Genomic DNA, 21,942 nt, shown 5'->3' with positions numbered 1-21,942 from the left:
TTCATAACCATAGATAAAACAAAGCTAAAACCACCAATTACACCTCAAACTATTAATTGGAGTAATTATTCTATCATATGTTTAAGATTTGAATTTTATATAATTATTATAAATGCATACAATTTAAATCACTAAATTGGAAAACCAAAAAAAAAATATTAGTATCTGAAATATATTTTTAATAATTAATTAAATAAAATATTAATTAGATTATATATTTTTTTAAAACTTTTACATTGAAATAAAAATTGTAAATAAACGTAAAACTAATATAATAAACTGTAATTCACATCAAATAAAAATGCAAAAATGGTATAATTTGAAACTGGAATTCCATGTGAGCTTTAACATGTGGAAAAGAACAATGTGTTCGCTTTTCCTTGTGACCATTCCTCTATTTAAAATGTAACACACTTTAAGGATCAACCATAAATATATAACCATAGAACAAAGTGTAGGTGAAAATATTGAGTGTGTCAATGGAGAACTCTTGATAACATCATAGATATTCGATGTAAATCATAAGTATAGAAGCAAGGTATGATTGAATGATCTGTATTTTGAAGTTTTCACTTTTATTCTTTATTTAATTATCCAATTGAATGTAATAATTTGATTTTTTAATCAACATTATGTATTAAAATATATTTACAAAATTACTCTTTATATGAGAATTTACTTTTTTTTTACAGTTTTCAAAATTAAAAAACCAATTACCCGTGTTTATAGTTTTATCACTTATTATATAACTATGATTTTAATACATTTTTTTAATTTTACTTATATTTATACAGTTAATGTTTTCTGAGTATCACAAAATAGATTGATATGTCAACAGGGATTTGAAAAAAACTAATTTCATAACGTCTCAGAATAAGTTCGAATTTAGTCAAAAGACATGTAGAGTGTTTCTCAGGCAAAAATATACCCAACGAAAAATATTTATATGCGTTTTATTGACTTTGTAAACATATAAATAAAATTTATTTAAAATTATTAATAAAATTAAAAGTATTTACTATTTATTTTTTGGATGTACAAATCTCTTTTAATAAATACAGATTTAAAATTAGTATTATTTTAAAAGAGGAAACGAATTGGGCCTGAAAGGTCGTTAAACCAATCCAAAATTGTTTTGACAAAGACGGCCCAAATCCCCACTAATCAACATCGGAATGTGATGTTCTCATCTCTCATTCTCTTGCAGTGTCAAGGCATGCTTTTAACCACACCACAATATAAAATGTCATAGTAAACCGTTTATGATCTATATAAAATAATACTTTTATTGAAAATAAACTATTAGTTGCTAAGCAATTTCTAATACAGATGCACTCTAACTAATTATTAATCATGCCACACAGTGTGATTATAATTAATTGTCAAGAGTTCGACATCGACTATAAATAAGATCAATTTCTAGTATATAAGTGAGGTACAAACCTTATTTTACAAGCTGATTTTGTGGGATTGAATTACACTTTCAATTTTGTAGGATTGAGTTAGGCTTAAAAATTCACCTTAATATTAACGATGATGATATAAATATCACTTTTTTTATAAACTTAAGAATTAAATTGTAATCATAAATGATATTTTTCATTATGTGTGAAAGTCTCATTTTTTAAATTTATTTTCCACATATTATAATAATATAAAAAGGGATAGAAAACAAATAAATGGATATGTTTTGGATGAATTATTAGGATGTCTCTGATATGGGAATTATATTTATGATCATAAATTTAAGAGCTGATTCTTATAAAACTCCTCTATTATACTGTTGCTATAACAAAAAACTTTAAGAAATTAGGGTTTAAAAGTCAAATTTTTTTTTTTATCTTAGAAACAACTCTTCTCGATAAGTTTATAGGAAAATAACATTAAAGTGGGATGTTAAAAAAAATTATATTTAAATGTGAAATCTTAAAAATAAATTTATATCCTATATAACGACTCTTGCGACGAAAATGACCTTAATTAAATTATTATATTAAAATAATCCTAATGTCAGAAAAACTTTGAAGTTGATTGTTGTTAAGGTACGTTTAAATGAAATTTTTATAGAATAATTCATTTTTATAAAAAATTGAAATGTTTTATGACAAAAATATATTATTTAAATATATTTTTTAAAAGAAAATAAAATTCTATTATTTTATCTATGTAATTGAATTACTTAAAATTAAAGAATTTTATATTCTATTTAAATAAAAGTTTAAAGGTATTTATATTCTTTCTCTAATAGCGTCAATGTGAGTATTTGACACATGGACCAGTTTGACCCACATCTAACCCATCAGTCCATTTTTTTTAAAGTAAAAATTGAGGCAAAAAAAACAGTATAGGTATTATGTTAGTCTAATGTAGGTATACAATAATACGAAAACTTAAATAATTAACATTTGCAAATTAAATTCTTATTATTAATTATAATAAATAATTTAACATTTAAAAATAATAATTGATTTTTAATTTATAAGATATTAACTAATCAATTAAAAACTTAAAAAATATGTATTTAATTAAACGTGGTATAAATATAACAAATTTTTAAAATATAAAATTAAAAATCAAATTTAAAGATAAAGTTGGGGAGTCGGTGACTAATTTACAAAAAAAATGCAATTTAGTATAGTTATTACTAAAATTGGCAGAATTAAAGAGAGCAAAGTGTGGACAAGTTATGCTTAAAATTATTACTTAACAATGAATAATTTCACTCGGGATTTTAGTTTCAAAAATTATTATTTTTGTCTTATTTAAAGTCGTACCATCAAACGTGTATTCCAGTTTTTTTTTTTATATAATGTATGACTTCTTCATTTTAAAAAGTAAAATCGTGATTCCGATATCTACCCTCGTAATTACTTTTGTTACTACCGAATAGGATAGACCGATCGGGCATGCTTAATCATTATCGAGTAGGTTGGATCGATTGTCCCGGGACGATGGAAGTATTAATCAGACCGATCGGGCACGTAAGGGTGATGAAAGCCGATCATTCCTGATCGGACGTCAGGGTAATACTCGCGAACTCTCCAAGACTGGAGACAACTTTTGAATGTCCATGAATGCAAGATTAATAATGTAACGGTCATTGTCGAGCAGTTAAGGTGAGGATTGATTGTCATTAAAAGGTAAATTAATGGATAATATTCCTTGAAATCATATAAATAACAATCGATTAAGAAGGTAAACCCTCTGATCTGACTGATTTTCACTAGACTTGCGGAGATAAATTTTGACTTGAGCGTTGGAGTGTTTTCTGCAGGTCCCCCCACTTTGACATTGAGAGAGGAAGAATCAGGAGGTAAGGCGGAAGCGAAAGACCGTTCGGTGAAGGAGGAGTGTTTCCGAACGATAACAGCAGGAGTTTCCTCAGTCCCTTTCAGCAAAAACAACTTTTTTTCAATTCTGATAAATAACCATACTACACCATTTTTGTAAATTAACCTCAATCGCCTATCCCGTCTTCTTATCTTTTGTAGGACATCTCAACATTATTCGTCTGGGTTTAGTTAGAACATCTACCTAAGTGAGACTGAAACAATATTGTCTTGGTCATAAATTGAGTGTCATAATCACACAATAACTATTTTTAAGTTAAAGCTTTTGTCGTACTAAAATTAATTGTTATTTTATCCACATTCATTAGAATTTATTTACCAAAGTCATCAGGAAGAATTTTTCAGCCGACGACAACAAAATACCCTAACCCAATTTCGTTGTAGAAATAATTTGATCAATGTCAACATATGTAAAAGTGTGTGTTTAGCATTGTCAAGAAGTAATAGGCGTGTTCAACATTGACAAAAAAAAACTTCTTACGTCAATAAAAAACCTTGATGTGTGGTGAAAAAATCTTAAGAAATTTTAACAGTAAAATAATATTAATAAAGATTAAATAAATTTTTTTATTTATAATTTGAAATATTTTATCAAAAAGAAAAGGTTAAAATTTAATAAATTTATATTATTGTATTTACATAAAATAATTTGAACTAAGATTAAATTAAATTTAAAGAAATAGTTTAGAAGCATGAAAACGCAAGGATAAGGTGAAAAGTATGAGAGCACGTACGTTGGTGGTAGAGAGAAACCTCTGAACTTGAATGAAAAATGTCTTCTACTTAACCTAAAAAAAGGTCTTCCACCCAATAGAAATTTCAATGAACAAGATCCAACATGTGGGGTTTATAGTATAATAGTCTTCAATTAAAGCTTCATTCAAACAAGAAACTTCACCTACTTCTACCATGCTTCTATCAATATCAAATGAGAAAAATCAATTCTACGTTTTTCTTTCTGTTGGAAAAACTCTGAACTTTGTTTTTCAGTAGAATCTTGTTTGTTCTCTCTTCAAATCATGATTTTAGACGTTTCAGCTGCTACTGGTCATGGATGTCCTTCCAGTTAAGGTTTTTTTTCTTCCTTTTCTCTTTATTAATATGGATTACAAATTTAGAGTAAAGAAAAAACCATATTAAAATATCTCCATTCATACTTTTATGGAGAAAAGAAATTTATTTATGTAAAATTTTAATTTATTAACTAAATTATTTCTAAAATATTTTTATTTCCCGTTAACGTTAACACTGTAAAGCCAAATATTTTATTTATATGTTGTTTATTTTTCTTATTTGAACCAAAGGTTGTTTGCATTACTTAAAAGTACATCTTCGTTCGTAAAAATCGTATCAACCTTTTGTACAGCTTGCAATGATAATTTGATTTTGTTAACCTTAATTTTCAATTTAAATGACTGGAAAATAAATATTGTAATGAAAAAACGAAATAAGGAACTCTAACAGAAAAATAACTTAAGTATTATCCTAAAACTAACTACAGATATTGTTAAACAATTATATAGAATTGATTAATGAGAAAATGAAGTCCCAAAATTACTTGACCGTCACATTTGAAATTGATTATTCCAATACATTTTAAAATTAATAAGTTACGCCATATTACAAAGAAATATAAATACCTTGCCCCTCGTATTGCCTAAACAATTATATATTTCTTATATAGCTAAAAACAAAATATTAAAGATAATCTATTATCATTAATTAGTATATTTCCCTTGCAGTCAAATCCACACTCCAAGTCCAAAGAATATAATAAAAAGAAACAGATGGAAATTGACAACAAAGTATCGATTTCTTCTGAGAAACTTCTGCGAGAAAAGTCCATCGGTTAAACACGTGCATTTGACACGTGCGTCTCCGTTCTTAGTGACTCCGATTCTCTACGACGCCCCCTAACTTAACCTGAAATGTTACCTAGCTTTTACAACGTCGTGTATCAATTACACACTCTCTCTCATTTGCTGTACGACAGTGATTTAGCCACGAAGTACTTCTGTTTTCTCCATGTCTTTCGAAATCTAACGGTTCAGATTTCACGTCCGCGTGGAACGGATGAAGACTCAAAACCGTATCATACTCCGCTCCACGTCCTTCCTCTCTCGCTCGCTTCGTACCAATCGCCACCCCAAACAGCTTCGGATTCATCTTCTCCGCCGCGTTCTCACCAGAGCACCGCTTCGACGGCATCAAACCAAGCGTCTTTACCGCATCGGTACCACCGTCCGCTTTAGAGGTTGCGTAATTCGACACGAGATTGAGTATGTTGTTGCAGAGCGATCTCATCTCTTCCAATTCCTTCATCAAAAGAATGTTCTCCTTTCTCAGCCGCTCGTTCTCGTCCAACAGCTCTGCCGGAACTCTCGACGGCGAAGAGTTCGACGAGATCACCTGTTCCTCCGTTGAGTTCGACGGCGACACGATGGGCTTCACTATTGGAATCGCGGAGAGCGCCAGTGGCGACGGAACCGCCACGCTAGCCGTTGCTCCGACTGGAGGCGACGAGGAGAGGATCTTCCTACGCTGAATTTCGCAGAGAAGTTGCTTCTGGCCTCTTCGGAAACACTCGTTGGAAAATTCCCACCGATCAGGTACAACTTTTCTGAATCCCTAAAAGTCAAGCAAGATTAACACAAATACAAAAGTAGGAAAGGAAGAGGAACGAAATTGATAGAGAAAAAATAATTACATAGGTGTTGAGCTGGCGAACGAAGCTGGAGAAGTTGTTGTGCTTGAAATATTTAGGAAGCAAATCCCTGGCAAAAACGGTGGTGTTCCAAACGATGAAGGATGATCCAGAATCGTTCCAGGAAATGACATCATCGATTGTGTGATCGTCGACGAGCTGGTAGGTTTTGGTGAGAAACGGTGTGGGTAGGGATCTCTGAGACTCAGCGCTGGTGGAGTCGCTGTTGTGTTCCAGCCGCGGAGTCATGGAATGGAAATGACGATGAACGGGTTTTCTGTGTGGTGATGGTTCTAGAAGGTTCACGTAGAATGTGGAAATATAACAGAAGGGAATGAGAATGAGCGGAGAAAGAGAGAGATAGAAAAGGAATTGAAAGAAAGAAGAAGCTCTTCTACGTTACCTTTTTTTTTTTCTCTCGCGAAACTTCCTTACCATGTGGGTAGGTTGGTAACTTAAGTTAATCAATCAAGAAACTTCTACATTAATCTCTTTATTTAGAAAACATTTAAAATAAAAGTGGGAAATGATTAAAATTTGTCTTCATCTATGTTTGGCAGAAACCATGGAAATGAAAAATATCTCTTTTCTAATATGAAAAGATTTCCAGACAAAATACACAGCATTGAATAGAGTTCCTTTTTTATTTGTGGCCAGGGGTTATTGAAATGTGATCCTAACCATTCCAACAATCTGCTAGAAGCTTCATAGAAGGAGGAAGTTTCATCTTATCGACCAAATAGGCATTACTTCATTGTTAAAGCCAAGGAGATGCAAAAGTTTGGTTTAATGATGTATTTATGTATTTATTTTTAATATGAAAGTTTGAAATAAAATTTCCTATATATAAGATGACTCATTGGAAACTCTTGGTTATAATGAGAAAGAAAGTTATAAATTTAGATCATATATATAATGGTTAATATTATCAGTTAATTAATGAGTTAAAAATCAAAACAATTTTTAAATTTAAATTGTCATCGGTTTCCAATCCCACTTAACTTGAAACTCTTACAAATGTTTAACTTTTGTACGCAACACTATCAATGAATAAAAGTTATCGCTAGAGTGTAGTTTTAAAGTTGTTGTCATAAAAAAAAAAAACGTTTATGTAATTTAAACAACCTAATATTCTCAAAATTATTCACAGATTGTTTAGTCTTCTTAAATTAAACATAAACACTTTCAGTTCAAGAGAGACAAACATAGACAATAGAATCCTATACCAAATTGATGGTTTCACTACGTTGGATGAGAGCACAAGTATCGCTTTTCGTGCGAAGCAGTCGGTTTTTTTTTTTCACAAAATATCTCGAAAAATATATGGAGGAGAAAATCTTTATATAATTTCAATATCTCTTGAACTTCTTGCGTCGATGACGTAAGAGATTTATCATTGAACGTAAGTATCTTATTTTTTCGATCAGATGAACAGAGAGTTTCACATGCTACGCAAGTATAAGATGACAACCAACTCACATGCCAACTCTTGTCTCATGCAAATTGGGAAGCAAAATAACTTTACTATCTTTTTTCCCTAAACTTATTTAGATTCTTTTTGTAGTTTCTAATATTAAGTTTACGGTATGAAAGTGTATACTTTTTTCTCTGTTAATAACATTGTTAACTATGTATATATGGACAACGCTGATCAACTCTAGCGGCGTTAGTAGTCGTCACATTTTATAAAAGAGATTGATAGAATAACGAATATAACTTTTTAAAATGTACTCCAACCTTTATTGAACTATAATATTAAAATTTTTAAGTTTGACATGATTTTATCATTATTAATAATTAATGTTATTAAATAAATTTTCTACATTTAATTTAGAAACAAAGATAACAGAGAATAGATTGAAAGGGATATAAAATTATGAATATGAAATAGGTAAAAATAAAGTTAAGATATCTTATTTCCAACATTGATCTGTGGTAACTTTGCAGTTGAGGCCACTGAGATGGTCCAGTATGTTTTTACTATGAAAGCTCCATTACTTTTATTGGGCTAAATTGTTAAACAACCCTAAATGCGAGACTCAAAAGTTTAATGTATCAATTAAGAAAATAATAACAAAACACTACTTTGGGTGCTAAAATGTAGATTACAACCAATAATTTGTACATAAATATACTTTTTAAATTAATTATAGTAATGATGTTTTTTTCATGTTTTATTAAACATAAAGGAAACTTCTCTCTTATAATAAAGAATATTTTTTTTACTTATTTGGTGTGTCAATTTTTGTAAGGCTCCTAAGATAGTTTTTTTTGTTGATTAAATTTGTAACAATTTTTTTTTTTAAAATTTGGTGATTGTTGACTTGTTATCTCATCACTTATTGGTTTATTAAGCTTATTACTAGGATAGAATAATTAATTCAAAATTTTGTTTAGACTAAAATATACAAAAGAGAAATATTAATTATTAAATGGTTTATTTCGTGTGATTTTCAGGTGAGTGGGAATTCGCAAATTACTAATATTTAGGTGAAAAATAAAGTCTACACGATACCTTTGGTTTAGGAGCAAACTTATTTTATTACATAAGTCTACATATAAAAAATATATGTTTTTTAACTCGTCCTCGATTTGACATGATATTAAAGATGCATATGATTTTGTTTTTGAAAATATTTTTTTGAAAATAAGTAAAAGTGATGTATTAATATTTGGAAGGATCATTAGTGTTCTTATATTGGTATATCTAAATTAGATTAATGTTCTTATCTCACTGAAATTTTTGTTCTTTTGTTGTTAATTTATATGATTTTTTTTATTTGATAGGTTATTGAGAATGAGAATGAGTCTAATCATATTCTAGATAATACTAGTATGCTTTCTTAAAAAGTTGTTAAAAATTCTACTTTTATATAAATTGTGTGAATTACGAGAACTTGATTTGATTGTATTTTGTGCCACCAACTAAAGCTTTCAAAAATATTGTATCGTCATTTGCCTATTAATTTGGAGATTCAAAAGACAAGTGTGATTTTATACTCTACATATTTTCTGTGTAGGAATAGTATTAAATTTTTCTCACATTTATGTTGTTTTATTATTACGCGATTATGGGAATGATTAAAGAGAGATTTTCAAGATTTGTAGTTGTTCTTTTTTTGGATTTAGTTGTTCAGTTTATAAAGTTTCTTTATAGTTATTTGTTTATTGTTATTGCAATTATCTAGATCATATGAAGAATAAAAAATCATAATAAATTTCAAATTCCAATTGTTTTTATTTTTATTGTTTTTCAAATTAAAAAATTGATTACATTATGAATAAATTTAATATGCATATGAATAGTATCGCCTCTCATTTTATTTTTTTGTTAAAAGTTTAAATATTCAAATAAAAGAGGATATAAGGGTTTCATTTAAGGACAGTATATTATGCAAATTAGTCCATTCTGACTCACTTTTAAAATTGAGCATCGATTAGAGTATTAAAATTCTCATTTCCTTAAATACTACTTTATATTTCATACTATAAAGGTTGATTATATAAATGCCACCCTATTTCTAAGTTTTATACAAAAAAAAAAATTATCATTTCCCCTTTACTATTTCAATTTTCGCAAAAATATCCATGACAAACATAAAATATAAAATAAAATTGTAAAAATAATAATAATAAAATAAAAGAATTTTTTTATCTCAAGAGATAAGTTCAGAAACCATTGCGTGATCATGGATAAAAGTTGTATTTTATTGTTTTGCATTAAAATCAAATTTTCTACTGACTTCATATTTTATATCAGTAACAACAACAAAACAACATTTTTTTACATTCCTAGAATCTCACACAAATTGCAACACAAATTGATCACAAAAACTACGCCTCAAAGCAACTTTTAACTAGGATCAATTTTACAAAACCAATATTAAATCTTCAAATGTTAATCCAAATGTCAGAACCCTTAAAAACTCAGTTAGTGGAAGTGAGGTGTCAATGAAAGGGTTTAGAATTTCAAAAAGTGGAAGACAGGTGGCTGCAGGAGAGTGGATCGATCGGTTTGTGCAGGAGGTATATAAGTTAAAATTTTGAAATTTTGTCTCACTTTCTGCATACACCATTCTTCTCCAAATTTCTGAACCTTCCATTTTCTCCTCCTTCTCTCTACAATCTCCATCTTCTCTCTACGATTTCTCATCCTTTTCTTCTTCCAATCACCAATCAGGCAACATTTGAACTCTCCCAGCGTCAGGGGCTTTCACTTAAACCGATCAAGTTGTGATTTTAAGCAGGTGAGTTACTTCTCTTCTTAGTACGTTTGTTTTTGTCACATGCAAACCCAGATTCTGGTTGCATTGGTTTATCATCTCATTCTAAGCACATTTCTGGTCTTTTGTTTGGTTTAGTTTCAAAAATCGTAACCCGTAGGATTCTAAGATTTCTGGTGGTGAGCTATTCTGTTCAAATTGTGAACGTTCGGCTACGTTTAGAGGTAAGGGAAACTTATATAATTTGATTATGATTTTTGTTTTGAATGGTTACATATTGGTTGATCATTGGATGAATATGAAATATGATTGTTACTATATGTTTGGATGTATGAATGTATTATACATAAATTATGAGAAAATGGATTGATATAAGGTTTTGATTCTAAGTCTGAGTATTCCTGTTGTTGTCACTGAAAGTCATTATTGACCGTTCGGTTTTCCTTTGGGTGTTCGGTCTGGACTGGATTCTTCTTCTGTGGAGAATTTCAGTTAATGATCGATCGGTTTTCTCTTAGTATATTTGTAGGTAAGCGTTCGATCTAAGTATAGTTTCCTCTTTATGCTTCCTAAACAGTTTAGTTAATGTATTCTATAATACTTAAAGTCGTAGATGTTACCTTTATCCTTCATTGAAAATAAGTGGTGTAATTGTGTGTGTGTGTGTGTGTGTATATATATATATATATATATATATATATATATATATATATATATATTCCTTCATTTTGATTTAAGCTCAGTAGTTCTCGGTCTTGAACCAAGTGTTCGGTCTCAGTAGTGCTCGGTTTTGAACTAAACGCTCGGTCTTTATAGTGGTTGGTCTTTAACCAAGCGCTCGGTATTTTTATTATACCCCATTGTGTACTCTATTTGAACTAAGAGTGTTCGGTCCAAGTCAATAGTATTCGGTCAAATCTTGTAAGGTTCGGTTTAAGTTCTCAGGTTCCATCAATAGTTATTATAATTTTTGGTTAAGTATAAATTATATGTATTCTTTAGTATGTTGTACATTCTTAGGAGTTCTGTCTAGTATAATATTGTTATGTAGTAACTGTTGAGTAACCAGTAAAACGTCCAAATATTATCACGAGTGTTCGACTTATGATGAGTCTTATCTAGAATGGATTGTTTGGTCCTGTTCTATGTATAAGTGGAAGACTACTCGGTCTCACACTAAGTGTCCAACTGTGTTAGTCTAGAAAGTATTCAAAATGTTCGGTCTTGTCTCTAGGGGAATGTTATTGTTGAATTTTGGTTTTAGATGGGATCTGTTTGTATTGGTTCGGTTCGATTGTATTATGGAATATAAATGGAATGGTATGGAAATGAAAGAGTATTCCAAGGAGAAATATCTCATGAGTGGTTATTGAATGGTAGAGTATGAATGTGAACAAAGCTTAGTTGGCGCTTATCTTGATATTATATGATTACCCATTCTCAAGTAGAGAGGAGTAAGTCATGTGTGAGAATGACAGGAGGTCCTAGTCCATAAGGTGAACTTGGACGGAACAGACTAACCTCGGGCGACAGTTGTTGAGGGCATCCTAGCTATTACATCACCGGGTGCAAAAACGTCGTAGCTACACAGAATTCATACAGTCCGAACAGTCAGAGTGAGGTGGTCGGTCATGACATGTATTTACGTATAATTATAGTTGGAAATGTATGATTGGATGATTGCATGATTGACTTTTTAATGTATATCAGATTTATGTGAAATATATATTTTACTGAATTAATTAAATTACATAAGCTTATCCTATTTTTTGTCTTGTCTGTTTTGTCCGTTCGATCGTATTTTTCTGTTGCAATGATCATCCTATGGATGTGAGTAGAAGGAGAAGAATTGCTGAAAGAAGTCTTGGAAGAAGTGAAAGTGAAAGCTGAACCATAGGACCGTTCGGTCATTAGGATTGGTCTTATTTTGTATAACCGATCGGTATTAGCGTAGTTTTGATAACCGTTCGGTCTAGACTGTGCTTTTAAAAATCTTAAATTCTGTAGTATTTTCCTAAGGCCGTTCGAATATAACTGTACTTTTTATTCTCATAACTGAACTGTAATATTGTTATCCGTGAATATTCTAGATATGATTTTATGTTGAATTTTTGGGATGTTACACCAAACAACTTTGAAACTTTTTTCTGTGCACTGTAAGCAAGCTCTCACACACATAATGCAATGGTTAATCATCGATCAAGGAATTCTATGTTTTTTTACCTACCAATCAGTAAAAGTCTCTGTTTGATATTAAACTATTATCAGATTTCATACTCCTATAGGCATGTGCAGGTATCAAGTCCGTGATTTCGGAAAATGGTACAAAAGCGCATGCTAATATAATTAAAAGTTAAAACACACAAATCTAATCAAGGAAGATATACATAATTGGACAAGAAAAGAAAAAAAAAGTATTTTGACACCCTCTTTTAAGAAAACAATCACATTACAAAAGTTTCATTCTCAACATAAGGGTGCTTCCTGTTTTTGAAAACAGATATATATATATATATATATATATATATATATATATATATATATATATATATATATATAAACGGATATAGAATAACAGTTGTGTTTACATGTTATAACAACTGAAACATGGTTAGCTAATTTTTTGGCTAAACACTTCATGGATGGTAAAGATTAGTAATTCTTATTTCTCATGTTGTCACCTAAAATTGCTCCATGTCTCACCCCATTTTGTATATACTCCAATACTATAACAGGTGAAGACAACCTCAACCATCATTTTAAATAACTAGGCAATTTCGTTGTATCCAATACACGAGACACGGAAGTGCATAATTTATGATGTGCACATATACACTCCCTAAAAATTATGTCATAATAGCAATGTCCAGCTAAGTTGTATTTCTACTCAAAGAAAAAATCATTTATTAACAGATGGCAGCATATTGCAAAGACCTTAAAATGTTTAAATTTATAGTCTCTGTTTACAATTGAATATTCTAATAACAGAGAATGATGGGTAACAAGTTTCAATCAAGGCATAAATGTGATTTATTTCTTCATTTATTTAACACATCACGTAAGTACCAAAACTAAATATAGTGTCATATGCACTCTACATGTTCATAATTATGCATAGATGCACCACAATTACACCACAGTAAAAGAACTGCAGTAGGTACAGATCTTGAAAGACTGAGGAGTGTTTGAAATTGTTATAGCAAACAATGTTTGTACTTTGTTTCACGTTCATACACTATTATTATAGAGGGAAAGAATGAAAGGGTGTATATCTAAAAATGATATGATTAGGCATAATAAACAACTGAAACAAGTATTTATAAATGTTTCCAAGAGAAGTATGAAGCACAGGCCACAAAAAGTGTCATACAACAAAAGGATGATGAACAAGCACGATAACATTTACTTCTAGGAAAAATACATGAATGTCTAATCCAGTGCTAAACTTTCGCACTTATCGAAATAAAATCATGTCAAGTGCCTTCAGCCTGTATACACATACACCTCTAAATACAAACTATGACACATGTAAGTCTGCATGATATTTGAAGGGAGTGTATACTTTGATATAAACTTCAGCCTTTCTATAGTCAGTTTATTGTGTATGATTCTAATGTCCAATACCTTCAACAGTAACAACATACAACAAACAACTTGAAACCTCATATCTGCTAAAGAATGATACCGTGTCAACTAACCTGCAAAACTTCAGTTACAAGTCCAGCAATCTTCTCAAAATGAAAGTATTTATAAAAGGCTCACCGAAAGGCCCAATAAATCGCACTCATAAAAACTAAAGCTCGATCAAGAAACATATAAAACACAGTGGCGATGTAGCATAAGGATCGCCGAGGAGAACAGTGCCCAGAGGAAGGTTACCCACCAAGCCAAAAACAAAGTCACTTCCCTGATGAAAGCAAACCTGGGCAGTAAATCACTCAACATCGTAAGATTTCCAAAAGAACCACCATCACTATGTGACAAGCCAAGAAAGATAAGAACCAGCACAGGAGGGGCAAGGAACTGCAAAACCACAAGGCACAAGTAGTGATTATGCAGAAACATCTTTGCCCTACTATAATCCAAGTCAGGAACCTTGCTAGCATGAAGCCTTTGGTACCAAGATAACAAAGCTTCATTCAGATACATCTGCAGGTTAGGCCTCAAAGCCACAATCTGCAACAAACTAGACCCCAACAAGCACCACTTCCTAAAGCTACCAAAATCAGAAGGCAAGAACCCCATTTTCCCCACCAATTTCTCCGCATTACCAAATCCACTCTTTGCCGCACCATCTCCACTATTCACAAAAATCTCAGCCAAGGGGCTTATCCACAACAGAGCTACAAATATAACTAACACCTGATTTGCATAAAGGATCGCACGAGTAAACCACCCACAAGTTATCATCGACAAATTGCAACCTATCTGATCAGTCCCAAGCCAAAAACAACGAGCACTTCTAGAAGCCGGAATGAACAAACACCCCGCAAGGAACCCCATCAATGCAGCAACGAAAACCCTCAAAAACCCATCGATAGGAGCCTCAAAATGGAACTCCAAAACCGAAGACACGCCCTCAGGAAGAAACAAAAGCCCAAAGCAAAGCCCCAAAACCCCAAAAAAAATGCTCAATTGCTTGTCGGACCTCCTGGACGCGGATCTCTCGAACGTGACCTTAATGAGCAGCGTCCCCCACATGTAAAGACTCAAAATTGATAAAAGAATGGGAACGAAAGCCCCATTGGCGAAGAACCCATTATTCGGGGGCGATTGGAGGAACTGGTGGAGCAAGAGGGAGAAAAGGGCAGTGAAGGAGAGAGTGAAAGCGATGCAGTACTGATCGACGAAGAGTCGGGACTGGAGGTGTGCATGGTCGAGCGTGAGTCTGAAGATCTGGGCATTGTTTTCGTCAAAATCGGGCTTGTCCTTGTTGGACTTGTTCCTCTTCTTGATTTCGGCGGCGGTTTTGGAGGAGAGGGGCTGGTAGCCGTCGATGCCGGGGCGACGGATGGCGGCTCTGAGGCCATTGGATTGGGGTTGGGAATCGGGGTGGATGTAGGTCTGGAGAGCGTGAAGGAAAAGGAGGGGAATTTTGAAGAAGGCGAAGGTGAAGACGAGGATCAGGGAGAGTGATGCGTGGAGCAATGGGTTCTTGTACAACAACACCAACTCCACCATCCTTGTTCTTTGCTTCCTCTTTCTTCTTCTCCAACTCTCAAATCTGTGTCTTCCTACAAAATGTGACATATCTATTTATTACAATTAATTAAAAAATATAATAATTTAATGATAAAATTAGTTTAGGTAACAAATTTAAAACTTTTTTAAATAATATATATATATATATATATATATATATATATATATATATATATATATATATTAATTTAAATATAATAAATTAAAAACTAAGAAAATATAAAAAAATATATAAATCTTGGCATATTCGTTGAATAATTTTTTTTTTAAAGAAATGGAAGTGTAGAATTTTTTAAAATATAAAAATACTTTTTAAAATTTTTTAAAATATGGTGTTGCGGAAGCAATTAGAGTGGCGTAGGAACTAACCCAATAGTCCTTACCACCAAAAAGTATAACATCAACAGTACTTACCTCCAAAAGTTGGATGTTTCTATCTGCACCTTCCGTTTTTCTTCCAGCACTTCCATTTTTTTTCTCCATTTTATCCTCTTAATAATAAGAAATTGGATAATATAATCTATAAGAGAACTAACTGCATCAAAAAATTAAGAAAATGTGATATGAATTGGAACAAGAAATCTAATAAATTCTTGTGATGGTTGTAATTGCTGGATTTCATAATTTAATATAAAGCTCCAGAAAAATAAAAAAACATACCAAATTCTTAATTCCAATTCACATTCACCAGGTTCCTAACTCAATATAATTTTGAAAACGATGAACAACTTACAAAAATTTGAATTTTCCTATCTGATGCTCACAACCGGATTCACTGGATATCAACTAAATCAGATTTCCAAATCCATTCAAAAACCACCACACGCTCGAATTCCATACCTAAATTGATTTCAAAATCCGGTTCCAAATCGGATTTTTGTCACTAAACCGAATTTAACAACCTCTTATACTTTTGCTCATGTATTGGGAAGCGTTATATTGTCTCTCCCTCGTAATAATTCTCAAACCGCGCCGAGAATTTAAAGAAAAGTTATTCACATATTTATTAAACTATTTTAATAATATATATTAAACAATTTTAATAATATATATTAAACAATTTTTTAATATATAAATTAGACAAATTTATTAATGAATATTAGATAATTTTTTTCATTTACGGTTTAGATGAATATTGTAATATATATTAAACAATCTATTAATAAATTAATTAGATGAATATAGACAAAACATTACACAAGTCTAACAATAAACACATTAGACAAATTTATTCATATACTGATTGGACGAGTAAAAAATATTAGACGAGTCATTTCATTTAATACATTGATTAGATGACTCTAAAAATACACATTAAACGAATATATCCATACACTGATCAAACAAGTCTTGTAAAACACATTAAACGAGTTTGTCCATACACTGATTATATTATATGATTCTAAGTTAGACAAGTTTATTCATACATATATTAGATGAATCTATTAATACACATTAGACAACTTTTTCCATTTTATTGATTAAGCAAGTATTGTAATATAGATTACACAAGTTTGTCCATATACTAATTAGACAAATCTAACCATAAACATTAGAGAAATGTGTTTGTATGCTTATTAGACAAATCTAACAACACATATTGAACGAATTTGTTAATGCATTAATTAAACAAATATAACTATCCACATTACATCAATCTATTTATATACTAATTAATATTTTTAACGAATCAACTCTACATATTTTTTCATATCCTATATACTATTAGAGATTGTACTATATTTTTGCACACATTTTATCTTTTATATTTTTACACAATCTACTATTTATATTTTTATAGATATACAAACTTTCTATTGAATTAGTTTTAAGATTGATTCTATCAGGAAACTTAATTATAAAATTTAAAATATTTATTATTTTTTGTTGATCTTTATTTTTTTATACAAATCAACATTAACTCATACGTAAACACATATTTAAAACTAGTTAAACATATAACATTTTGACAAATACATGATGAAATTCAACTTTAAAAAAATTATGTAATGAAATTAGACTATCACTGGTTTATATAACCTTCACAATTAAACATACCACGATGAAATAGGTTAATAAACAGTACTAATTTCCAAATCATTCATAATAAAATTACATAATGATAAACAAACCAATGAAGTTTTCTAAATATAATTATTTATACTTCTCAAATTAAAAGATTTAGAAAAAAAAAGTAAGTAATTTATTAGAAAACTTATTTTTTATTTTTTTTAAATATCATTACTCAATTTATAATTTTTTCCAAATATTATTTTATATGAATATAAATTAACCTTTTGAAATTGTAAAAATTCAGAGGAGCCCACCTTTGAATCTAGTTCCGTCTTTGACATGTTATATATTCCGCCCGCTTAAACTTCCAATTTCCAAAAAGTGTTAATTCAGAAATTCCACGTAATTAACATAATAGACAGATTTAAAGCAGATTATCGCATCCCTAAGAAAATTACATAAAAAACTTGTTTTAAAATTTAAATTAAAACATATAATGTATTGTAAGTAAGTTATTTGTTTATTATTTAATACGCAGTATGTTATAAATAAGCTAGATTAATGATTAAACAGTAAAAAATGGAAAAATAAACTGAGATCAAACTTATTAACGTTGTATTGATATTGTTTTATGTTTTCAAACAATACTAATCAGGAATATTGACGTTGTTTTAGTTTTGCTATGTAATTTTAAGCCTTTTCTATTTAATTCAAATTAGACAAACTTTTTCGAAGGGTAAAACGTGCCTAATAATTGTAATGCAATTAAAAGAAATATTAATACGATCCTGTCCATGAAAGAATATAATATTTTTCAAATTTGAATCTTTAAGAGATAATAAAAAAAAATTAAAGAAGAATACGGGATAGGACATAGATGAATACGCCACAATCTAGCAGATTGATAAGTCAAAAAAGATTCACCACAAAGATGTTAATCTTTGATAAAAATCACAATTCAAAACCAATAACAAAGAAAATCCTCTCACAAAAGTAAATACATATATTATGATTCAAAAGTGTCTACATATGTATTTTGTGCTCCTATATACAAATACAAATGTTTAAGGTACCTAAAAGACCCTAAACAAAGTCCAAAGACATTAGGTTCAAAAATAACTTCAAAAATAGAAGCAAATTGTTTGCAAATAAAATAAAATACAATTTATTTAATTTCCTAAACTATTCTACTCATGATCTTCGCATTCTTTAAATTTCTCTCTTTATGAAAGATTATAAGATTCAATATTCAAGGAGACGTGTTATGATCTTTGATCTTGTTATAGATATTTTGACTTGTAAATGTTTTTCTTCAAGTTTTTCTCAAAAAAATAATCATCCATCATACCTTCCTTCTTGAGGAGAATTTGTCCTCAAATTCGTATAGTTAAAGATTCTTTATCAAATATTAGAGCTGTCAAAACGGGTAATCAGACTCAACCAGGCTCAACCCACCACTGGTTGATGGATTAAACGGGCTGACTCACTGGTTCATTTAATTATAAGTTTTTTCTAAAATAAAAAAATTATAATTTTTTTAATTCAAATCTAAATAAACGTCACACTAAAATGATGTTAAACTCTAAAAATAATTCAAAATAAATAAAAAATATATATCATACAATCAGAGTGTAATCAGAAAACATATACAAAAGACGAACAGATAAATTTTTAATATTGATAATTTTTGTATCACTTGTCCATATATAATATTAGAGTCTTGAATAGATAAATTTATAATATTTTTCTCTTTTTAAAACATCTTCTTCTTTGTTACCATCTACAATATAATAAAAAAATATTAATTAATAATATTAAAACACAAAATAATAAATAATTAAATTAAATTAGGTTGACTCATCACATATTAAATCCGATGAACCGGATTGAAAACTAACCCACATAAAAACATTAATTTTTTTTCAAACCCAAGCTGTTAGATCCTACGTAATATATGTGAATTTTGCAACAGCCACATATGCTAAATGGATGGAACTAATCCTCTTCTTCGTAGGTATATAAGTTTATTTTACGTTTGGAGGAGAAAATTTAACAATCCTAAAATAATTGAAATATTTCATATTTAAATTAGTAATTTTAAAATCCAGATACTGTAGCTTCCTAAAATAAAATCCACCTAAAGTAAAAAAAAAAAAAAGTTTGAGTTAGAAGAAGGAATGATTGAAAGGCTGGTGTGGTTGGAGTCATTGAATATCCAAATAAAGAAAACAGAAGACAGCGTGTTCTGCCAAACTTGGATTTGAAAGGATTACCCCACCAACCACCCCTATCGTAGGCCAATTTTTCAAAACCCCTCTCTTTCTATTTAATCCTATTCCTCCTATAAACCTAATACGTATTCGTTTTATACTTTCTTTTTCGTACCAACGTCATATCATCATCCGCAACCATCAAAATATCGCAAATCTTACTTTATATAATCTTATTCTATTCTTCTATAATATCTATGTCACCATTCTAATGATATCAACTTCCATAAATTATCTTCCTTTAAATCTCTGATTACAAAACCTACGCGCCACTGTTAGTCTTTCACGTCAAATAAAATAATGAACCAAATACAGCTAGCTAGGTTGATGCATAAGGGACTTTTATGTATTTAATATCCTCTTATCACAATAATATCTTTTTAATATAATCCTTAGAAATAAAAATACACTATAACTTGAATAGAAGTTAAAACAAGAGAAAAATTAGAAAGCAGAGTGAGAGAAAAAAAATATAATATAAAGAAAAAAGAAAATCCATGAATCTTTGTGTGCTGTGAGATTAGGTACCCCTAAACATTATTTATTGGTTTTGCATCATCCCCTCCTACAACGACGGGACCACCACTTTCTCTTCCATTTTCTAGTTCTGCTACGGCCTGTGGGGACATAAACCAAATCACTCGTTACTCACTCTATATGCTCACTATCGGAAACAATGTAGGGTTATTACCAAATTTATGCACCTTTTAAATGCCTTGTATAAATAGATTCGCTGGTTTTATAAATAGGAGTCGTTGAATAAGAATATCAACAACAAAAAATACATGTCAACGCAATCGGTTGACATTAATGTAAACAAAATAAATGAAATTAAATACCATATGGTATGATGTAGTACACTTTGATTCAAAGCTGTCTGGTAAAAACGAAGAAATGAGCTGTCTGGTTTTTATGGAAGGACATGATTCCAGTACTGCAGGGGTTGTATTAATTTTTGGGCGTACCAAATTACAGAAAACATGTCATATAGGGCAAAAAGAAACGTTTTTTTTATATCATGGAATAGATATTCCTTCCCAAACACGCGAGGAATTGAAAAGACAAAACCACCCACAAAAATATCAGACTCGAAAAAACCGATTGTGTTATATTTGTCAATTAAATTTGACATTAAAATAATTTGATAATAGAATAGTTATAATGAAGAAATAAATAGATGCATGGTATATAAATATTTGGTTTGAATTTGTTTTGTATAAATGAAAAGAACAAGAAGGTGAGAAGAATGAAAAGGTGCATCAGGGCCCCACATTAGAATGGAAGAAAATGGCAAGAAAGAGATGCAAGGGCCTGTTCAGAAACTCACCTGCTCCACCAAGGATCTGTGTAGGTGAGGGTGGGAATGAGACGATCTCCTCTTCGATCTTCTGCCCCTGGGAGTAGGACCCATTGAATCTGTCACAAGAAATATGATTGAGAATAATTAATTAATTAATTAAACCAGATAAGGTGGGGGGGAGATATTTGTGACGAGGAATATAAAAAAGAAAAAAAGAGAGGCACGCAAGAAAGGATGGAGTGGGAATAAAGAAAAAAGAAATTCTACTTTGTGTACAAATATCTCAGGTATATTCCATATTAGGATGTTCCTTCTCTTTATTTCATTTTATTCCGTTACGTGTTCTTGGGTTAAACAGCAGGTTTCCGAAGGTGAAGAAAGAGTAAGAAAAGGAAATGAAGTGCATGGGGGAACCTGGGGGTGCAGAAGCATGTTTCTTGGGCCTGCGATTGGGCTTGGAATCCAAGGTGGATTCGGAGGTGTCGGGGAGGTAGCGGTCGAGGCGGAGAGGAGGGTGGGAGGAAAGGACGGCGTAGTGGTGGAGCATTGTGCGGACGAAGGAGGCTTCCATGGTGTTGAGGAAGTGAAGGTGCTTCTCGTCCGTCCAAACCGACGTCGTTTGGGTGTGCGTGGATTCCATTGTGTTGCGTAGGTGGTGGATGAAGAGAGCAGAGAAGGTTGGGTTGGGTGAAGAGAAAGAAGTGAAGAGGAAGAGAGGAATGGGATGGGAATACTGATACGGTGGCTTTATTAGCTGGCCACCTTATTTCTTTATTTAAAGCCAACAAATATCTTCATTATCATAGTTTCTTAAACTACTAACTAATTCTCTATCCATCAATGCCCTTGTACAAAAGTTAAACACATAAATATGGAAGAA

General features: G+C 30.8%; 3 protein-coding genes across 3 annotated transcripts; all 3 read right to left on the bottom strand.

Moving 5' to 3' along the window:
* Nucleotides 1-5,048: 5,048 nt before the first annotated feature.
* Nucleotides 5,049-6,677, bottom strand: LOC124838835 (heat stress transcription factor B-2b-like). The gene is made up of 2 exons (XM_047314530.2): nt 6,058-6,677; nt 5,049-5,978 (listed from the first exon to the last, which is right to left on the bottom strand). Exons 1-2 carry the CDS (start codon nt 6,301-6,303, stop codon nt 5,286-5,288), a joined length of 939 nt encoding a protein of 312 aa, XP_047170486.1. The 5' UTR covers nt 6,304-6,677; the 3' UTR covers nt 5,049-5,285.
* Nucleotides 6,678-13,657: 6,980 nt separating this feature from the next.
* On the bottom strand, nt 13,658-15,500 carry LOC124838840 (transmembrane protein 161AB protein). Its single transcript, XM_047314536.2, has one exon. It carries the CDS (start codon nt 15,456-15,458, stop codon nt 14,082-14,084), a length of 1,377 nt encoding a protein of 458 aa, XP_047170492.2. The 5' UTR covers nt 15,459-15,500; the 3' UTR covers nt 13,658-14,081.
* A 4,586-nt stretch (nt 15,501-20,086) lies between these two features.
* LOC124838842 (uncharacterized) lies at nt 20,087-21,942 on the bottom strand. The gene is made up of 3 exons (XM_047314538.2): nt 21,477-21,942; nt 21,090-21,178; nt 20,087-20,379 (listed from the first exon to the last, which is right to left on the bottom strand). Exons 1-3 carry the CDS (start codon nt 21,700-21,702, stop codon nt 20,293-20,295), a joined length of 402 nt encoding a protein of 133 aa, XP_047170494.1. The 5' UTR covers nt 21,703-21,942; the 3' UTR covers nt 20,087-20,292.

This window comes from Vigna umbellata, chromosome 8 (assembly GCF_029865625.1).
Source record: "Vigna umbellata cultivar VRB3 chromosome 8, Vumbellata_1.0, whole genome shotgun sequence".
In the NCBI taxonomy this organism is placed as follows: domain Eukaryota; kingdom Viridiplantae; phylum Streptophyta; class Magnoliopsida; order Fabales; family Fabaceae; genus Vigna; species Vigna umbellata.
This window is presented reverse-complemented; position numbering and strand designations above follow the sequence as displayed.

What these genes read in the sequence shown, in the direction of transcription:
- LOC124838835 (XM_047314530.2), bottom strand. Translation starts at nt 6,303, where the DNA reads ATGACTCCGCGGCTGGAACACAACAGCGACTCCACCAGCGCTGAGTCT. An exon ending in TTCGCCAGCTCAACACCTAT is followed by an intron (nt 5,979 to 6,057) that starts GTAATTATTTTT and finishes CTTGACTTTTAG; the next exon opens with GGATTCAGAAAAGTTGTACC.
- LOC124838840 (XM_047314536.2), bottom strand. Translation starts at nt 15,458, where the DNA reads ATGGTGGAGTTGGTGTTGTTGTACAAGAACCCATTGCTCCACGCATCA.
- LOC124838842 (XM_047314538.2), bottom strand. Translation starts at nt 21,702, where the DNA reads ATGGAATCCACGCACACCCAAACGACGTCGGTTTGGACGGACGAGAAG. An exon ending in ACATGCTTCTGCACCCCCAG is followed by an intron (nt 21,179 to 21,476) that starts GTTCCCCCATGC and finishes TTCTTGTGACAG; the next exon opens with ATTCAATGGGTCCTACTCCC. An exon ending in ACAGATCCTTGGTGGAGCAG is followed by an intron (nt 20,380 to 21,089) that starts GTGAGTTTCTGA and finishes ATGTCCCCACAG; the next exon opens with GCCGTAGCAGAACTAGAAAA.